Below are 19,418 nucleotides of genomic sequence, written 5' to 3' on the forward strand. Positions count from 1 at the left end.
CGTCACCGCCGTCCTGACCAATCAACCGCCGAGAGAGTATCGCAGGGCGGGCCTTTGTTGCCGTGGTGACAGGTGATTGACAGCACCTCTAACCAATCACAGTAGTCTGGTACAGACGCCCCGCATTCACCTGCGGCGGCGGGGGCCGCACCTGAGGTGGGGGCGGTGTCTTTTCCGCCATGTTGGGCTTTGCCCGCCTCTGCCGCCGGCCCTTAGGCGGGTCTGGCAGGAAAAAGTCCTGCCCTGCCCTGCTCGCCTGGCGCATAGGGAGCAGCTCGCCGGGTGTTTGGAGAACCGGAACTTGGCAGCCGGGGACGTAGCGAAAAACCTATGCGGAAAACTGCGTTGTCTAGAGACGTTCCCGTGTGCTTAGCACGGGTGAGAGGTGGCTCGAATTCTCAGTTCTGTGGCCCCGAGTTCAGGAGAGACATGGAAGTTGTAGAGAATGTCCAGAGAAGGGCAACAGAGCTGGTGAAGCGGCTGGAGTAGAAGGAGGAACGGCTGAGGGTATTTTGCCTGGAGAAAAGACAGCTCAGAGAGAATCTTACCGCTCTCTACAACTCCCCGCAAGGAGTCTGTAGCCAGGTGGGGTCGGCCTCTTCTGCCTCTTACCAGGCAGCTGGCAACAGATTTAGAGGACACGGCCTCAAGCTGCGGCAGGGAGGTTTAGTCTGGACGTCAGGAGGAATTTCTTCATTGAAAGGGTGATGAGACGTTGGACCAGAAGTCAGTGTTCCTGGAGGTGTTTAAAGAAAGACTGGACGTGGCACTTAGTGCCATGGTCTTGTTTGACATGGTGTTAGGTCATGGTTTGGATTCGATGATCTCACAGGTCTTTTCCGACCTAATTGATTTTGTGATTATGGACAGCCCTTAATTCTAATATAGTAATGAGTAAGTAATGTCTCCTGATGTCCTGATTCCAGCTGGGGTAGTGTTAATTTTTTTGCAGGTGCCAGGAGGGAGCGTGGCTCGGATGTGGAGGTTATTCTGTCCCAGCTCACATCATTGATCATTGCCAGGAGCAGGGGAAAAGGGTTTTTTCCTGTGGAGAAAACGTGGAGGAGGGAGCCGACTGGTATTGTGTATTGGGAGCGGGGGCAGGTTTCTTATCTCATTGATGTTTCCAGTATATTGTTGTGCCTCTAATTCTCAACTCCATCCCAATGCAACAGGAAAGATGAGGGGAAGGGGGAGTGAGAAGGAGCAGTGTGTGGTTTGGGAAGGTCTCAGCGGGGGTCCTGAACTGAGAAGTACCATTATTAAACCGTGACACCTGGGCAGAGCATGAAGAGGTCTGCTTTGAGCTGCTGCCAACATCCTCCTGCTTTTGCTGAATTTCGCTACAGAAGGTTTAGCTCACGTGAACCGTTTTGCTGTTCTTTTAATTCCTTGGATTAAAGAATAATATTAAGACTGTGTTACATGCTAAGAGCATATGCCATCCAGAGGGAAAACAGAAGAGGTGAAATTTAGTCCACAGAAGTGCTTTACTTTGTTGGTGACTCCAAGCCCTACTCAAGCTCCTGCTGGTGAGTGGGTAATGGAAATGCTTCATTAGTTCCACTGAAACCTGCGGGTGCTGCACTTTTGAATATGTTAATTAGAAATAACGTGTGTAAATCCAAGTGCTGTCTTCATTTGTGTATGTGATAAGTTTCGCCACCACTTAGACACACAGTCTCCTGTTCCCACATGGAGCAGGATCTGTAAACTTCCCCTGACCCCATGGTTTCTGGAGAGACCTGAGCTGTTGGTGCAGAAGTGCACACAGTTTATTTAACCTTCTACTTGCAGCTGCAAGTATTTCCTTCTTGGCAGTGCACAGTCTGAGACACAGAACCATAAATATTTGCTGTGCCTTATATACACCAAGATGGACGTCAGTACTGAGTTTTTTCACTTTGAACAATGAGAAGGTAATGGGGGTGACAGTGGTTGTCCTTTTGATACATTCCAGATTGTACAATTAACACATTTTATTGCTTTAGCTGCCTAGTCTGTTTCTAATGTGAGCTGTTGCTGAGTTGTTTGAAATTATTTACTTAAGGGCTTTAAAAGTGACCTTTTTATTTTAAATCCCCAGAGTTCCATAGTTGGTGTTTTTCTTCCTTAGGGCATATTTCATTTTTGAATAAACATGTTGTAAGTGCTGCTGAGATGGCTGTAATGATCCTCTTACAAACTATTGTTTGTTTCTTTAGTGCTATGATGTTCTCAGCCCTGTGCACAGATGCATAATTATCAACACTGATTTAATGTAACAAGAAGGGACTAATTTTAATCAATATACACGTGTCCATGTAAAAAAAAAAAAATAGAAAAAAGAATGCATTTTGTTGTAATCAGTCATTTAAAAAATCGTTTTTCTCACAGATAGCACTTTGGGAAGCCTAAGCCAACTATTCCTGCTGCATGCATGCCTGAATTGATGGCATTGTTCTGCGGAGCTGAGAGATTCTCCTTCCTGTTGGTCTGTCCCTGTGTGAAGCAGGAGTTCACAGGATTAGAATGAGCCAGAAATTAAAGGAGGAGCCCCTCCCTCAAAGTTTGGACATCCACTTGGAAACCTTTAGATCCCACTCCCAGTTCAAGCGATTTGTGAGGGCAAGTGTTCCAGCTAAGAGCTTGCAGTTGGACACTGCCTTCGCTAAGATCAAGCTCTCCTCAGGCTCAGACTGTCAGGGCTATTTTCATGAGATGAAAGAAATCTTAATTAAGTGTTCATATCTTTGTCAGCCAGACTCAGAATAAAAAATGATGTGATTCCCTTGAGCTTCACTGCTTGTTATACTCTGCAAACGCTGCTTGTTATACTCGGCAACAAAGATACTGGGAAGAATAATGTGAATCTCATTTAACATCACAAAGAAGCTTTCCACAGCAGGAAAAGCTGATGTGGAACTATTGAATTTGCATAAAAAAAACCTCTCCACTTTATCCTCCAAAAAAAAAAAAAAAAGGAAAAGAACGATTTAAAGAGTATTTTGAGAATGATGGCATTGTTTCTTGTACTTAAGGGAAGAGGTGATAGGGTAATGATTTTAGTCCTACCCTCTGTGAAAGATTCCAGTTCTTCCTTGCCACAAGCAGCCCAGATGACCTCAGGCAAGAGACTTCCTTCTCGCTGAGCCTTAATTCTCTCCTTTTTGCTAGTTCAAAGAGGATTTCTGAGGCTAAATATATTAAAAACTCTGGGCTCAGCTTACAGTCATGACAGACCGAGCAAAATCTCAGAGAATCAGCGAGTACTAGTGATAAAACTTCCTCACGAACAGACCATGGCATGCAGGACCAAAGCATCCACAGCAGTAAGAGCAGGAAGCCATACACAGATCTGCAAGTCAGAAGCAGCTGCAAAAGAATGCTTGGGATTCCTTTACCAGCAGGACGTTTTAACTCCTTCCCTCTCAGCAGGTAGGGAGGGTTTGATATCGAGGTGTTCCTCATTAGCCAAACTAGTCGGGCTTTCAAAACCCATGTCTAGACAGGAGATTTGCACTTCTGTCTTGAGAGAGCCTGACAATGTTTTACCAAACACAAATTAGTTTTGGATAATCAGATTTTAATAAGGTGACAGCAAAACAGCTAGGGTCAGGTAAATGAGAGACCAGGCTTCAACTTCTTCAAAAATTTCAAGTCCTGCACTTGCAAGATGTCAAAACAATGCAGCACTAAGACTGTTTTCTGCTAATTTTTGTAATACCATATTTTCTCTCTTTTGTGCTGTTCTTCAGTCTGTCCTTGGCTAGAAGATGGGGGTTGAATGCTGTAACCACACACTGAACTATAGCCAGGATGGCAAGATTTTGAAGAATAAGGTGCTGTTCTGCTTCAGCATTTGCTGTGTTGTGTGAATGGAAACCTACAGACTCTGAACTGATAATCATATGCAACCTCGGGCAGAGCTCACATCACTTTCTAGTGAAAATATTGTCCTGATGGGGGTTCAGAAACAGAGGCACAGTGAGATGATCTGATCTGACCAACACTACTACAGGTCAACCAAAGTTACAGGAACACCTTGTCCATTGGCTTCTTTGCCAGGAGATAAAAGGTGCAGTGCAGGACATGTTGGAGCTCCTCCATCCCAAATGGAAGGCACTTGAGTATGAGGGCAGGAACAAGCTACTGCTATTTTTAATTTTTTTTCCTATAACTTTATGCATGTGCCTGCTACTCTGCATTCTAAAACTAAAAAAAAAAAAAAAAAAAAAAAAACCCAACCAAAAAAAAACCAAAAAAAGAGAGAAATGGTTAGTTAGCTCCTCAGATTTGGTTATTTTCCATGCTGAACAAACATTTTTAGATTTAAAAAGTTTTTCAACGTCACAGAGAAAGTAGTATCTTTACACGGAAACTGCAATATAAAGTATACTGTATCCCCTCAGCAGAATTTAGAAAAATCTATAGAACTGGTGCAGAAGGTGTGAAAAATACCCAGGCTGAAAGTATGGATCGACTTTTTGCTTCCTTAAAAAAGAGAAGAATGTACTCGAGTAAAAGCAATGGATTAACATATCAATGAGAGGAAAAAAACCCTCATATAAATTAGTCAGGGAGAAGCTTGCCTGTTGGTGACTCATACAGCAAAATCACAGATATCCTGAAGTCAGCATTAACAAATTTTACCATCTTTTTTCTCCAAGATTAGTTTTGTAGGAAAACAGCCTAATTTGGAAGATCAGTGGTTTCTTGTAAAAAGGACTAGAAAGTAATAAAAATGTATCACAATGAGTTTTGTGATTATTGAATTTTACTCTTGTTTACTGAATTAATCAACTTCATTTTGGGATTCCTAATGTAATGTTCCAAGCTTCTGTACTATTTGTTCTAGTTGGTTGCTGTTAACAATATGAATTATCTTTTACCAGTATGAGTCAGTTTAACTCAGTTCCAAACCTTTTAAACTCATAACAGATGGGTCAGAAAGTCAGGGTTAGAAAATAAGCTAAAATATGACAGCATGATATAAAGTTTCTCTAAACCCAGGACTGTTTCTGGGTTACTCACTGTATGCTCAGATTTTCTAAGTCTTAACCACCGAATAAAAATTCTTTTCTTCATTTAGATAATCAAAATATTCAAAACTAAAAGAGCTGTGGTTCATTTATAGCAGCCTCCACACAGTTGAGGAGCTATGAAAATGTCTAAAAATAACACGATCTAAAATGGTACTTGCAATATCTCAGTGCTTTCACATGAACAACAGTGAGCACTGGAAATTGAAAATCTCCTGTACTCACTGGCAGCCTCTCCCTTCCGGCCTCAGCCTGGATTTGCCCCTCCATGAATCTTGGCGGGGTGAGCAGGAGGAGCCTGAGCACCTGAACACTGCCTCCTCAGGGAGGCGGGGAGTCACCCCCTAATGGCTGTGGTTTCTTTACACATGAGCTCCTTGACTGGCTTTGCAGCTGGGGACACCAGCAGGTGTCCAGAAGGAACACAGTGGCAGGAGACTGGTGCTGCCAGAAGAGCTCGATGAAGCCGTTTATCGTGAGTCCCTGCAAGGTGTGCTGCACAGAACCACCACCAAAGGAAAATCATGTGTACTAGGAGAATTAAAGTTTGATAGAAAATAGTGTTTGCCAAGTTTCTGATACACTCTTGGTGGGATGACACAGGGGTCAATTACTCTTACAGTGGCCTTTTCCCCAGAAGACACAGAGTTGTTTCTGAGATCAATGCATTACAGTGTCTGTGCAGTCAGTACAGGAGGATCTTTCCTTTGCAATAACACCTGCAGGGCTGAATGTCAGGGATGGCACATACTAGAAAGTTCATTTTACCTTGAAAAGATCCCTGGGTCTCATTCAGTACAATCAAAGAAGGACAAGGTTTCCTATATCTGATTTTTGTGGCCCATGACTTAAAAAACCTCTCTCACAACATTCAGCTTACCTTTAGAAAATACTCAGCACTACAGAGTAGGCCCATGTTGTAAGCATAGCAAAGAAATTATTTCCTGCCAGGCAATTAGCATGTCTACCTGCTAGTCAGCTTGTGCACGTGTTGGCTGTGCCACTGATCTCCACATTGGGTGGGACCTTGATGATAATTATAGACAATTACAGTTATGGATAATTATGGAACAGCAGGCCAAATTCCTCTCTATGGTTGCCTGTCTTTACCCTGGCAGTGTTACACCATGGTTTGAGTGTGAACCTTCAGCCTCTACATCTGCATCCTGCTGTCTGCCTGCAAGTAAACACAACTTTGTAGGTCAGGAGCTTGTCAGTTACATAATCAGCCACATCTTAATGCCTATGGATTCATCACATCTGGACACGGCTCTTTTATTAGGGATATAGCCAATCTTCCCCCTTCAAGAGCTGCCCACAAGAAAGAGCATCATTAGAAAAATAGAGCAGACTGAGTTTAGGAGAAAGTGGAAACTTAAAGCCATGTATTTCATCATTTACAGCTGCAGCTGTAACAATTAATTGCTTGCCCTTAATGAGATCATAGACGTTTGCCAGCCACACTTCATCCCACATCCCACACTGTGGCTGCACCAGAGGCTCAATTTCCAGTTGCTGGGCCATTTGCAGGCATGTGGAGAGCTTTTGGCTGTTCCTAAGGCAAGTGCCCCTCAAGCAGCTAATGAATTGCTTAGGGAAAAGGCAGGGGGTGCCAGCTGGACCTGGCCCATGAACTAGCAATTAGACTGCACTGAGTTATTGAATGACCAGAGAGAACTACTCTCTATTTACTTTTCTAAGGAATAACATTCAGTTATAGCTCAAGCAGTGCTTCAGCATGTTGGGGGGATGTTGAATCTTCTGTCTGAGGATTTTCAATAGTCTTCAGCTAGCAAAGATCAGAGACTGGGAGAATGCACACATCCAGCACACCCAGTTAACCCTCCTGAAGCCAGGAGCAGCAGAGCAGGCTGATGATCTGCACAGCCTCTGTCCTAAAAGCACAGAAACCAGGGATTCACCTGAACATGTGGTGATGAAGGGGAGTTTCTTCAGGAACTCAAAGCTTTGTCTGATTTTCAAAGCAACTGCAGAGACCATTTATTAAGCTGTGTGATGATTTTTCAGCCTCTGACAAATGGGAAGTGAAAGAATGGAAGTTGACAAGAGTTGCTTAGAGCTTTGTGTTCTGATTTGGTTGTTTTTGTAAATTCTGTTCTCTCACTGAAGAGCACTTCTGCATCCCTGGGAGCCTGTGCAGCAGCACTGCTGGGGGATGTGGTACTGGAAGGCTCCAGGCACTGCCACAGCCATATCAAACAAGCAACAACCAATACACCCTTTCCTAACTGCTGACAAAAGAGATTAATCACACAGGCATGCTGTACATTGCCACCTAATTTACCCTGAAAGGTGCTTTTCAATTATTTAGGAAAGCCTATGATCAAGAATATTTAGTTGTAGAAGTGTATTCTTTTTTGCCTACATTAGAGAGTGGTATTAAATAATGTGCTGCTGTAAACTATTGAGCCCATCTCTGTATTACTGTGATGAATTCCCAGGGGTGAAACAGTGAGGCCAGAAGGAAAATGCAACCCTCAGACACCACTGAAGTCAGGAAGAGGGGTACTGAAGAATTTGACACAAAAACAGTAATATCATTTGCTGCTGCTTGTCATCAGCACCTCAGTCAGCTTGTCAGTGTTATAAGTCTGGATTGTTCTTTCATCCCAACAACCAAAGAATGTCACTAGGATTTCCTAAACATTGAAGAGTTCAGATAAAGGGAATCTCTTAAAAAAGGCTTGAAAATTGAATGGTTCTAGCAAAAAACACATGCTCTTACTCAAACACATACAAATTAAATAAAACACCTCATGAGTGTTGGGCTTTGGACAAAAGTTTTAATGTTTTATTATAAAAACAGTGGCATTTGAAATACTGAAAAATGTTGAAATAAAGCATAATTACAAAGACATCAAAACGTTTACAAGCAGATATAGAGGAAAAAAAAGCAGAAGAAATCTGTAGTCCACCAAGAGCTTTTCTTTATCTCTTTTTTTTTTCTTTCTTTCTTTTTTGCATGACAGTGCTTCAATGCTAAGCAAAGGCCATGGGCAACATCCTGGCCCCAATGAGGTCAATGAATGTTTTCCATTGGCTTCAGAGATAGCAGAACTTTGTTCATTACCCACATACTCATTACCACATCTTCTAAATCCTTGAACTTGCTGTACCTGTTCCTCCAGCAAGGCCATGTATTTTCTTGTTATGCATCTATTCCAAACCAGTTGCTTTCCCCATAAAAGCTCTTTGGTCTGTTCAGTCCATTCATGAACTGCCAATATTTCGCCTACACTGAGACACAAACACCAAGATGTGCAGATCCTAGACAGTGGGCTGTTAAGTGGCATCAGTTAAGATTACCCATCCCCTGCCTTCTGAAAAAACCCTACTGTGCTAAATTTCAGGGCACATGGTACAGCTAACTACCCCAAAAATCACAGCACAAGAATGATTCAACGTATAGCAGCTTCAACATGTAGTAGCTAAACTCTAAACACAAATACATTGCTGCAGTTAATTGCTTCTCTGAAGGGTACAGCCGATCTGACAGCTATGCAACAGATGAAGGCCAGCAGGGAAAAGTGTTGAGCTGCAAGTAAAGCTTAGACAAGCTGGGATTGGTGATCAGGGATGCAAGGGCAGAAGCACAGAGCTCTCCTCTGGCTCCATGATGCAAACAGGAGTGCAGCTGTGGCAGTGTAAAGCCACGGACATCCCTGGTTATTCACTGTCCTAGTGAAGAGTTTCACAGCATCAGCCCAAAGCCTACAAATGTGCACACATTTAACATGCATTAGTAACTGTCCCCCCCCATCTCCAAAGGCACAGAGTCAAATGCAGATGGAGATTTGAGAAAAACGATCTCATCCTTTGAGGCAGCACTTCTGGGATGGGTCAGGCAGAGTCTCAGGACTGTCTACCAGCTACAGAAGAGCCCCCAGCTACCACCAAAGCTGCAGCTCCGCTGGGGATAAAAGGCTTCTGCTTTTAGTGGTGTCAGTTCAGCATTGTTTATAAACCACGGTATTCTATTGTAACACATTCTCCTCCATACTATGAGCCCTCTGACAAGGAGAAATACACACCCATCAATAAATACTAAACTGACTTAAAAACTTCATTCACAAATTTAGTTTATATTAGAATATTCAAGTGACAAAATGATAAAAAACTTCCAAACATCAGGTTAAGAAAAATTATTTTTAAAAGTTACCTCAGCCTACTATAAGTACAAATGCAACATGCTTTGGACATACAGACCTTAAACTTTAGCCCACCATGAAATCCAGGGGAAAAAATGGGTTTAGACCATCTTTCCAAACAAGTTAAAAACCTCCTTTAGAAATGTTCCTTGAGGAGCAAACTAGTCTGATGTGGGGTAAAAAGTATAAATATGGCAAGGTAAGAGGCAAAAGTCTGACAAATAGCAGCCACCAAGGATTTAAAAGAGTTAGGAGGTTGGAGAATGATCCATGTTATTCTCCCTTTGTTTCTGAACAGTGCTTCCTTCTGTACATTACTAGCCTGTCGATGAGCACCTCTGCAGAAATGCCAGGGGAGACCAGACTAGCTGGAGGATCCTCCACAGGACCAAAGTACAATCACAGTCAGGTACAGCCCGACTATTTCTACAATGGCATAGAACACTACAAGTTGACAAACAACATGACAGCAAAAAACTGAAAGGACTTAATGCAACCAGTCAAACCCCATTCAACAGCTTTTGATCAAGGGCAGCAGCTTGCAATGAACAGCCACTCTGTTTCAAAACCACCTCCTGTGCACAGCCTGCTCCCTCTCTCCTCTCTCACACACTCACGCTCTCTGGCTCACTGCTCCTCTTCTCTTCCTCTCGCTGGGAGGTCTCCCAGAGCCTCTCTTTGCCTGGGGCTCAGCAGCATCGCAGAAAGCAGAATCCTTGCAGCTCATTGGCATGTCTGCCCCATCAGGTTGGCACCCTGGCAGCGACACAGCTCCCTCAAGTCTCTTTCTTCATTTTCTTCCTCTTCCTCCTCTCCTTTTTTCCAGGTACACCTGCCATACAAACAACAGGGACAATGCACAAACCTTCCACGTGCAATTGCATCTCTGAGAACTGTTGGCTTTTTGCCTGATGAAGAGGATTTAAAGGTTTTTAGATGTGTTTTACAAGGGCCACCTACTTTCTGGGGTAATTCAAAATCATGGGGAGGACTCAGTGTTTTTAAGTGGGCTCTGACTCACTCATATTTGCTTCTGTTTCATGTTGAAAAGAGCTGTGCAAAAATTACAGTCACTAAATGCAATACTAGCTTTTTTTTTGCTCAGTAACTCTGAGAGGAACAGCAACAAGTATTTGTCAGAATAGCCTCTGAGTAATACAGAGCCTCTCAAAGAATTAAAATATGCAGCTAAAGGAGAAGCATTTCACATATTCACTTAAAAATGCATTTGTGAATACTTCTTAGATTACACATTATTCTGAAAATTCATCAGATGTGCAAAAACAATCACTTACCATTATTGGGTGAATTATTAACAATGTCCAAGGATTTTTCGAAGGAAGCACTCACTGCATCACTGCTATCTCTTGTAGATATCAAGTCCCTGGGGCCTTCTTCCATTCTTGTTTGCAAACCTTGCTGGGGCTTAATTGAAACAATATGCTTCACTAAGCATATGAGTTAAACGAAGCATATGCAAGTACAAAATATGAGAGAAAATGTCATTATTGTGGGGCATTTAAAGAAACTGCAGGACAAATTAATTTTTATATGATTAGAATAGTTCGCCATGTTATCTACCTACCTCTTATTTATTTGTTTTAGAGGGGATTAAAGTGTTGAAGTTGTCTTTCAGTGTTATTTTTCCCCTTGTTTCTCCCAGTGAACAGAAGAGCAGCAAGAAATACTGAGATGAAAGTACTGTCATTGTGTAGTGACACTGAAGAGTAACATGTGCCCAGTGACTGCTAAGTGACTAGGGTCCACAGAAACACTGGAGTGGGATGAGCAACTTTGTGGATCTGGCTTCATAAGTAATTTCATATTTTATGTCCAAAAAGGATATAAAAAGGTATGGCAGCACTCTGGGAACTCTAGGATGTCCTAATGATTATGTGGACTGTGGTCAGTCAGGCAGTTAAAACCTTTCCCTTAAAATGGGAGCATCAGGAGATCTGGGAGCAAAATCGTCTCAAGGATCATGAGAGACCACAGTGGGTGTGAGGGGAAGACATATGACTTAAAAAAAAAAAAATGCAGCTGTACATGTCCAAAACACATTCTATGACAAGTGAATGAAATACAATTTGGACATTTCAGGCATTTCTCATTTCACTGAACACCAATCACAGGCAAGCACTGGACCAAAAGCCAGTCAACATTCTGTTCCTGTGCACTTCCCATCCCAAATGAACTGACATTCTCCACAGCCTTTCTCTGTTACACTCTGAGACAATTTTCTCTCAATAAGCTTTTTAGTGGTATAACAATGGCCTTGTTTTATCTTCACTGACTTTTGGGAACCACCTTTTCATTACTGTTGATATCTCTGGGTGACCTTCAGCTACAGATGAAACACAGGCCAATTGTACACTAAATTTGGAGTGCATCTGGTTTTAATCATGGATGAAAAAATGTTTAGGCAGATGCATTCCAAGTTTAGTGCACAACATTCTGTACTGCAAAATCAAAGTGTTTTGAAAATATGTTAGGGAATACCATGTTGCAAAACTCCACTGTTCCCTGTGCTCATAACTGCTTTTTATGGGAAGACAGGGAGAAAAGAGAAGAGAAAGCCAGAAGACAGAGAGGAAGAAAAGTCTCCCCTAGGTCATCCTAAGAGAGAAGAATCCCCCTCTGCTAATGGAAAACCAAACACTACTCTTGGAATACAAAATACTCACATGCCTCAGTCCAGCTCCACCCTTTGCTTCCTTCACTTCCATCTTCTTCTTCTTCCGTCGTGTTTTACTTTCAGATCCAGAAAGACAGAAACGAATGCCTGCTTTGCCTTTTGGCAAATCCTGAAATCATCAGAGATTTTGTAAGAGGAGTCATGGGACAGCTAATTTTGTTTTTTTTCAGGAAAACTGATTACCTCCAGGAGTAGGTGTTGACAGTGTACAAGGGGCTGTCTCTCTGGATAGGGTGCACACCTCAGCTTAACGCATGTCTTTGCAAAAAGCTCAGCCTGCTCTTCCCACTGCTGCCCGAAGGGAACATTTCTCTGGGCTTCTAGAAAGCATTTAAACAGCAAGACTTCTGCTTCTACATCTCCACCCAAGATACCACTGTATCACTGTCACCAAACCCTCTTATCAGCAAACTTAAATAAATATGTCCTGGCTGCCTGAGATCCTGTGAAGGCTGTGTCAGCTCTGGACTCCACACCTCTTTTAAGGCCTGGGTATTTGAGAAGGTCAGCAGCAGTAGGGTGCAAACACCCAAGGTTTGCTGCTTAGGACAGTGATCACAGGGGGATGATGAACTCCCAGAACCAACCAGCTCTCCCCAGCCCATCTCATGCCTCCTGCAAGTGTGTTCCCCAGCTCCAGCTATCTTAGACAGGTGAGGCAGGGACCATGCCAAGCATTTCCTCCCAGCATGAGAAAGCCCCCACAACCAAAGGAGCCTGGCTCCAGGGCTGGACTGGAGACCCCAGTGTGGATGAGACTGACCCCAGTGGACCAGGTCTCCCTTGGCCATCAACAGCACTGCCTCACCTTCTTCTCATCCCTCGTCTGATGTTCCTCAACTCCAGTCCAGTTTCCCCACTCCTCCGTGGGAGCCTTCCAGTCAGAGTCCAGGTCAATCATGGAAGGGTCACCTATTAGGGCACGCATATGAATGAATTATGTTCAAATCCATACTACTTCCCAGCCTCACATGAGCAGCACAAATGCTGCAAAAATATCTTCTTGCTTGCTCATGTGATATTTGGATGTGCATGTATGCATGTCTTAAATGTGTTAAAACATTTACAAATTTATTTTAAAAATGTATTAAGACATATACATTGACTGCCAATTCACAATTAGTGACAGCACTCTCCAGGACAGGAGAAAAATTAAAGAAGGGCAGAAAAGCACATACAAAACCAAAAGCCCTTCTAGTTTTGTAAAGCTTGTTTTTCAAGAAAACTCTGGACAATTATTCATATAGAAGAGTAATATTAACAAAGGATTTGTGCATTCATTATTGCTCTCATTGGTGTTTTCTTTCTTACAAAAAATAGAACCAACTACATTCTCAACTTCATCTTCCTTTTCTATTTTCTTTTCTTGAATGTAAGCCAGAAAAGCACCATCCCAGTACTGATTTCCAAACCTCCTTGATATACAACTCTAAACAGGCACGAAATAGAGAACACCTACCCTGCGTCAATTCTGATAATTTCATGGGAAATGGGCAAAAAACTTTTCAAAATCGTTTAGGTTTCTCTGTCTTTCAGCATCTGGTACCTTTGAAAATCTGGCTGCAAGCCCTCAGCTGCCTCTCCACAAAGCACTGGCAAACTATCCTCAGTCAAGAAGGCAAAACAGACCAGTTTAATTCCTTCACCCAAACTGAATGAGGTGCAAAAAAGCAGATAAATCAGCATAAGATGTTGAAAGGACTACTTGATTATTTTTTAACAATTTGAATGTAACAATCTTAAGTCTTATCCTAACAGGAAGAATGACTTTAAAAACACAATATAAGTTTGAAAACATATAATAATAACTCTTAGCTGATTACTTCTCTTAAAAAAAAAATCCCAAGCGGGATGGAAAAACTTCTATTTGAAGCAGGGCCAAAACCAAAAGCATGCTGGGAATGATAAAAGAAAACTGTTTCCAAAAAGTTGCTCTGACCAGTTTGCTGCCAAATGTTATAAACATGATTATAAACATTGTTTAAGCTTCTCAGTTTAAAATCCACGCCCTCTATATAGACAATTATGTCTTTCCTTCTTCAAAGGGGAAAGGAACAACTAATTTTGAATGCATTCCCCCATAAAATTCCAGTCCAAAACAGAATTCAGCCTCCTGAGCTGCAAGGCAGCAGCTCTGCTGATGATGTTCTTGTGGGTGTGCAAGCAAAACAGACCATAACTTAACACGTGGAAAGCCACAACTGTTGTTTACTCCTTTTTAACTTCTGATGTCTTAAAAAGTGCATTTATGTATATGCTTCTAAACATGAAAATAGTTTTGATTGGCCTGCAATGGGCTTACATTAATGCTTCACCCTTGTCACACGTGGGCATGAAACTTTGCCAGACAGTAGTGACTGCCTCACCTCAGAATTACTCCCCCAAATTACTGTGTCCCAGGGGTGTTTAAAATCAACTCAGACTAAAATTAAGGGCAATATAAGATTCTCTACAATTTGCTGGATTTGATGGGGAAATCGGATTAAATGTACTTATCCCAAAGCTCTGATTAAATGTACTTATCCCAAAGCTCTGACTTAAAATCGCTTCTGTTGTGTAGCATATTTCCCTTCAGTAACATCTCCCACAGTGTCCTTAAACTTTGAATACTCTCTAGTATTTTTAAATTTGATTCTCCTTGGGTCATCAATTCTCCAACAGGCTAAAACTGATCATTAATGCCTGTGAACATAAACACTAAAAGAAATGTGCCATGCATGTCCCCCTGCTCCCCATGTGGGTTTAGACCTGACAGAGGTGATATCTCTCTCAGCACCAACACAGGCCAACATCTTGGCAATTCCTGCTGTTCATTTTTACAAAAGCAATGTTGTTGAATGTCATTTTCCATTTCTGTTCTTGCTTGCAACCCACCCCAGTCCTCCAGCAAACTCCACCCAGACAAAGCTGTATTTTTCTGTTGGCAGCAAACATTTGCAGAGTGCATTTCAAGGCCAAGGTAGTTTCCATGTACCCCATGCAATGAAAACACTTTTAGATCCTGAAAGGCACAGCACTGAAGGTGTCTTCAGAAACCAGGGAGGCTGCCAGCACCTCTGCAGGCAGAAAGTCCATCCCAGCACCAACTACCTGAACGCCCTTGGTCTCCAGTCTCTCTCCTGTGTAACAAGGAGCAGACAGGGAGCGGATGGCTGCACCCTGGGGGGGTGTTGGGGAGCAGGAAAACAGGGCCCCACAGCAGCAGGATCTGCTCAAAGGGGACAGTCAGCAACTTCTCTGTGCCTCCTGATAGGTAGGGTGGAGTACAGTATTGGACAGGCTGAACCTAATTATCTGGCCTGGAAAATGAAACTGGAAAGTATTGCAGCAAAACAGTCTGTGTCACCAAGAAGGGGATTCAAAATTTTCTAATCTGGAGTTGTACATTTGGATTCTAATCTACCAGCATCTCTCTTGCATGCTGTCACAAAAATGGGCAGCAGAAACTTAAGGGAGGCTCATCTGGCAGGGCAAACCCCTCAGTAGGCTGCATATCGTCCATGGCACTGAGCTTTTCTGTGCCTGCTGTAGAAAACCCATCCCTTTGCAAAGGGCAGTTTACTGTGTTAGGAACACAGTCCTAACCCAAATCCTTGCCAAGACATCACTTGTAGACTAAGTGTAATACATTCAGTTGAAATGGGTAGATAATTTCCAGTCTAAAGCTTGAATTTCTGTGTTACAGGTCAATAGCTAGGTGGAAGAATCCCTTATTTGGCACCTTCCTTCAGTCTAATTCAGTAGAGGCAAAATATCAAATAAACCCCAGACTGAAGACTTCTTTTAGTGGAAAAAAGCTACTGATTCCCATAAAACAAAGGAATTACAATTGATTGTAACTCTGGAACAGAAGGAAGGTTGGGAGTCAGGAGACATAGGATCAGGAGACATTGAGCTTTTCTTAAGGTTATGGGGAAAATTTGCTTTGGCAATCAAGAGGGATTCATTGGGAGGATGCCAGAACACAGATAAAAAGTGACTCTCGTGGCCATGAGCTGTTGCATTTGCAAAGCAGAATGTGGATTTTCTGAGATTGCACTGCGCTGTTGCCAAAGCACAGGTCTGCTGCACTTGGAAGCAGATGCATGGGATAAAATTAGTATTCCCTTGCCTTGGAACCAGACACAAGTGCTCAAAAACAGCCCAGCTGGCCACACTGTGTGGGTTACATGTTTTATAACAGCAGAACCAGCCACAGCTTGCAATGCATTCTGTGGGACAGCAAAGCTCAAGTACATAAATGTCACCAAAGAGGCAGTGGCAGATGTGTGCCATAGGTACAACAAAGGGAGTGTTAGGAAGCACATGCAAGTAAAGCTTCCCAGGCAGAGAACAACCCTGCAGAACAGGAACAAGAAAGGCACCTGGTGAAAGCAGAGCACTTCCTGGGCTCAAAAATGAAGTGAATTATGTCAGGACCAGAAGAGTTCAGCCCCCTTTCTTTCTCTTTGTGACAGGAATGAAAAGTATGTAAACACTAATGATGAGTAGGGGAAAAAGATGATGAGCAAATCTTTCCACTTTGGGGCTCTCATGGCAGAGTCCTGGCCACCTCATCCTGCTGGTGGGACTGCTGGGACAGCAGCCATCAGTGCTGACCATGTGACTTCAACTCCAAGACACTGAATGCCCCCAGCTAACAAAGGCTCAGATTGCTAAGGACTAATTGTTTGAATATGCAGAGACAATGACTGATGACAGAATGACAATTTCAGAATCAATGAGGTTGGAAGTGGCCTCTGGAAATTGTCTAGTCCCACCTCATGTCTCTCAGAGGGTTCAGCTACAGCAGGTTTCTCAGTAATGCAGCAAAGTTTTGAATATTTCAAAAGGTGGAAAGTCTGCAACACCTCTGGGCAAACTGTTCTGTTGCCTGACCACTTTCCCTATAAAAAAAAATTTTTACTTATGGATAAGTGGAAATTCACTTCTTACCCATTTGCCTGTTCCCCACTCTCCAGGCCACGACCCCATCAGGTGCTCATACACAGGCATGGATGGACCTTCTCCAGTATATCTCTGCTGTTTTGTACTGGGGAGCCCAGAAATGGACACAGGACTCCAGATATGACAATAATTGAGAATTAACCATCAGCAAGCATATATCATTAATGAATGTCAACACAGGAGTGTGTTGTTTGGAAACCAGCCTGATTGAGAGTCTTTTAAATATTCCAAAAGTGACTGCCTAGTTCCCTTTACCACTAACTTCCTCTCTCCCTATGTGTATATGTGCTTTCAGCTGTGCCAACACTTAAATCTCAAGCCTTTTGTAAGTGAGGGTGTTATTATTGCTGGTACTTCACAGAAAGATAACCCGATGTGGAGCAGGGAGCAGGCCAAGGCAGCTCCACCAGCCAGGCCAGAGGCAGGAGTCCAGCATGCATCTCCTTTGGCTGTACCAGCCCAGCACAGAACAAAGAGACTCATTACATGTACTGCCCTGGATTTGATTAAATGACCCCAGGTCATATTTAGGCTATGAATGGCTTTTTTTTTTTTTAGTTCCCAAGCCTGCAAGAGCTAACAGGCATGTTTAACTGTCTAAGAGCTCATTTTGCTTGCAGCGCCAACCTTCATGCCAACCATTACCTCATCTAAATTCAGGGAATACATGTTCCTGACGCACCCCTCCCCTGCATCAAGAGCAAGGCTGATGATTCAAAGGAAAAAAAAATACCAGGACAGAAAAGCAAGCTGTAAGACAGACTGAATCCTCTAAAAACTTCTGCTCTGATGTTTGCAGAAGCAAGCTCCTGAATTTGCTCCTATAGTTCTACTCTCAGACAGATATCGAACTCCAAAAGCAGAGCTCTGCTTGGCTTTGCAAGTGCAGATCAAGCCCAGAGTGTGCCAAGTCTGACATGTGCTAAATGTAGTGCAAGGGAACGCTGCTGAAGAGCTGCCCACACTGCCTCCCTCCATCCCATGTGGGCGCAACGGGGCTCCAAAGTTGGAAAGGGCCAGGCGCCCTTTGCAGCAACGCAGGGGTAAAGAAACACAGCACCAAGGGAAGGGAAGGCTCAGGGTTGGGGGTTTTGTTTTTATTCTTTTTAAAGCAAACAGTGTTATTTATAAAATCATGGCCAAAATGGTGCATCTGCTGCAGAGCTTCAGTTACCGCTGAGCAAAGAAGGAAGACAACCACAATCTTTTCTCCTTAATGCATTCCTCCCCTCTGGGTTCTCCTGCAGTTAAGCAATCAGAGCAGCTAGAGAACAAAGAGGTTTGCTCAGCTCATCAGCCATCATTCCTGCAAGAGCAGGGAAAGGCTTCCCAACAACAGGGGTATATATATGTATATATAAATACTTCACTTGATCCTGACCAAAAGGTCAAGTGAAAAGGTCATCTAATACCCACTCTGTTTATGCCAAATTATTCCAGCCACTCAGGACCCATGCTTGTCTTTCTTTTAAAACTAAAAAAACACCCATTACCAGTCATAAAAAGACTGAAATCCTGACTGCCACAATGCACTGGAGTTGTATTCTGCATCTGGGTTCAGGGCATTTCCAAGGAAATTTAAAGTTTTGGCAAAGGTACATGGAGCTTGAAAAGCACCGTCCTCCCATGGCTCTCCCCCAGCCACCCCACTGAGCCCAGGCTGCAGCTGCCTGGAAAAGGCCACTCAGCTCCACCTTCCCACACAACCATAGGAGGGAGGGAGGGAAACACAATGCTTCAGTTATGAAACCCAAACACAGCTTTCAACTCATTTCACAAATTTAGTAATCTGAGTTGACTGCTAACACATGGGGCTTTTTGAAACACAGAGCCCATCCTGCTGCCTCTGGCTGAGGAAGTCCCTAACCCGCTCTCTGCAGGGTGTGGGGAGGGATCACCCTGTGCTTGCCCTGTTCCTGTGCTTATCTGCCCACAGCTGATAGCAGGGCACTGCTGCAGAGCCTGCAGACAGCCCCCTACAGCAGCTGCAGCTGCCCAGCAGCTCTAGTTTGGACCAGTATGTACATACCAAAAGAGACACTACCTACCACATTATTTGTTTTTCTTCAGAGGGAAAACATAAATAAAATGCACTTTCTTGCCTTTCTCAAGGGTTCCACCTGGACGACTGCTGCCCTGACTGACTCGCAGCAGCTCTGGGCACCTGCTCAAAACCAGACCCACATGGGATTTCTCCCTGATCAGCAAATGAACCCCATGGGAAGTGGACCCTGATGTCTGACGCTTAGGGAATGGACTGAAGAGAGTTCCTGTATTGTCTGGCTACAGAAGAAGGGCAAAGAGACGTACCCTGCCCCTGCCACGCATCATCTGCTGGGAGGAAAGTCGAGCTGCCATGCCAACAGCATCTGGAAGGACTGTCCTCAGATGATTTACTCTTCACGTTATCTGCACACAGGAAAGCATCTTCATTAAAAAATTAAACCAAAAAAGCCCAAATCCCAAACCTAAAAGATAATCACATAGGTATATTCACATTATTAAAACCAATTAATCATGCCTCTGTCTGCTCACTATGTCACGATGCCTGGATGTTATGTAATTAAAGCCACACATTAATCTCAT

The 19,418-nt window shown here is 43.2% G+C and overlaps 1 protein-coding gene and 1 long non-coding RNA gene across 4 annotated transcripts in view; one reads left to right on the forward strand and one right to left on the reverse strand.

Moving 5' to 3' along the window:
• Nucleotides 1–101: 101 nt before the first annotated feature.
• LOC129117990 (uncharacterized) lies at nt 102–7,185 on the forward strand. 3 transcript variants are annotated; one of them, XR_008533935.2, is made up of 5 exons: nt 102–1,532; nt 1,798–1,919; nt 2,377–3,417; nt 3,738–3,821; nt 7,152–7,185. It is a non-coding gene; the product is annotated as an uncharacterized LOC129117990 (long non-coding RNA). The 3 variants fall into 3 exon arrangements; XR_008533934.2 differs by lacking the exon at nt 7,152–7,185 and having other exon boundaries at nt 103–1,532; nt 3,738–4,873; XR_013181303.1 differs by lacking the exons at nt 1,798–1,919; nt 7,152–7,185 and having other exon boundaries at nt 103–1,532; nt 3,738–4,873.
• Nucleotides 7,186–7,805: 620 nt separating this feature from the next.
• Nucleotides 7,806–19,418, reverse strand: part of LOC129118329 (uncharacterized) — a 30,682-nt gene continuing 19,069 nt past the window's right edge. Inside the window, exons 7-11 of the mRNA XM_077175113.1 lie at nt 19,143–19,241; nt 12,694–12,797; nt 11,875–11,994; nt 10,486–10,615; nt 7,806–10,022 (exon numbers count right to left, since the gene is read on the reverse strand). Coding sequence (XP_077031228.1) covers nt 9,967–10,022; nt 10,486–10,615; nt 11,875–11,994; nt 12,694–12,797; nt 19,143–19,241 — 509 coding nt within the window. The 3' untranslated portion in view covers nt 7,806–9,966. The remainder of the gene's footprint in view (nt 10,023–10,485; nt 10,616–11,874; nt 11,995–12,693; nt 12,798–19,142; nt 19,242–19,418) is intronic.

This window comes from Agelaius phoeniceus, chromosome 3, assembly GCF_051311805.1.
Source record: "Agelaius phoeniceus isolate bAgePho1 chromosome 3, bAgePho1.hap1, whole genome shotgun sequence".
Lineage (NCBI taxonomy): Eukaryota > Metazoa > Chordata > Aves > Passeriformes > Icteridae > Agelaius > Agelaius phoeniceus.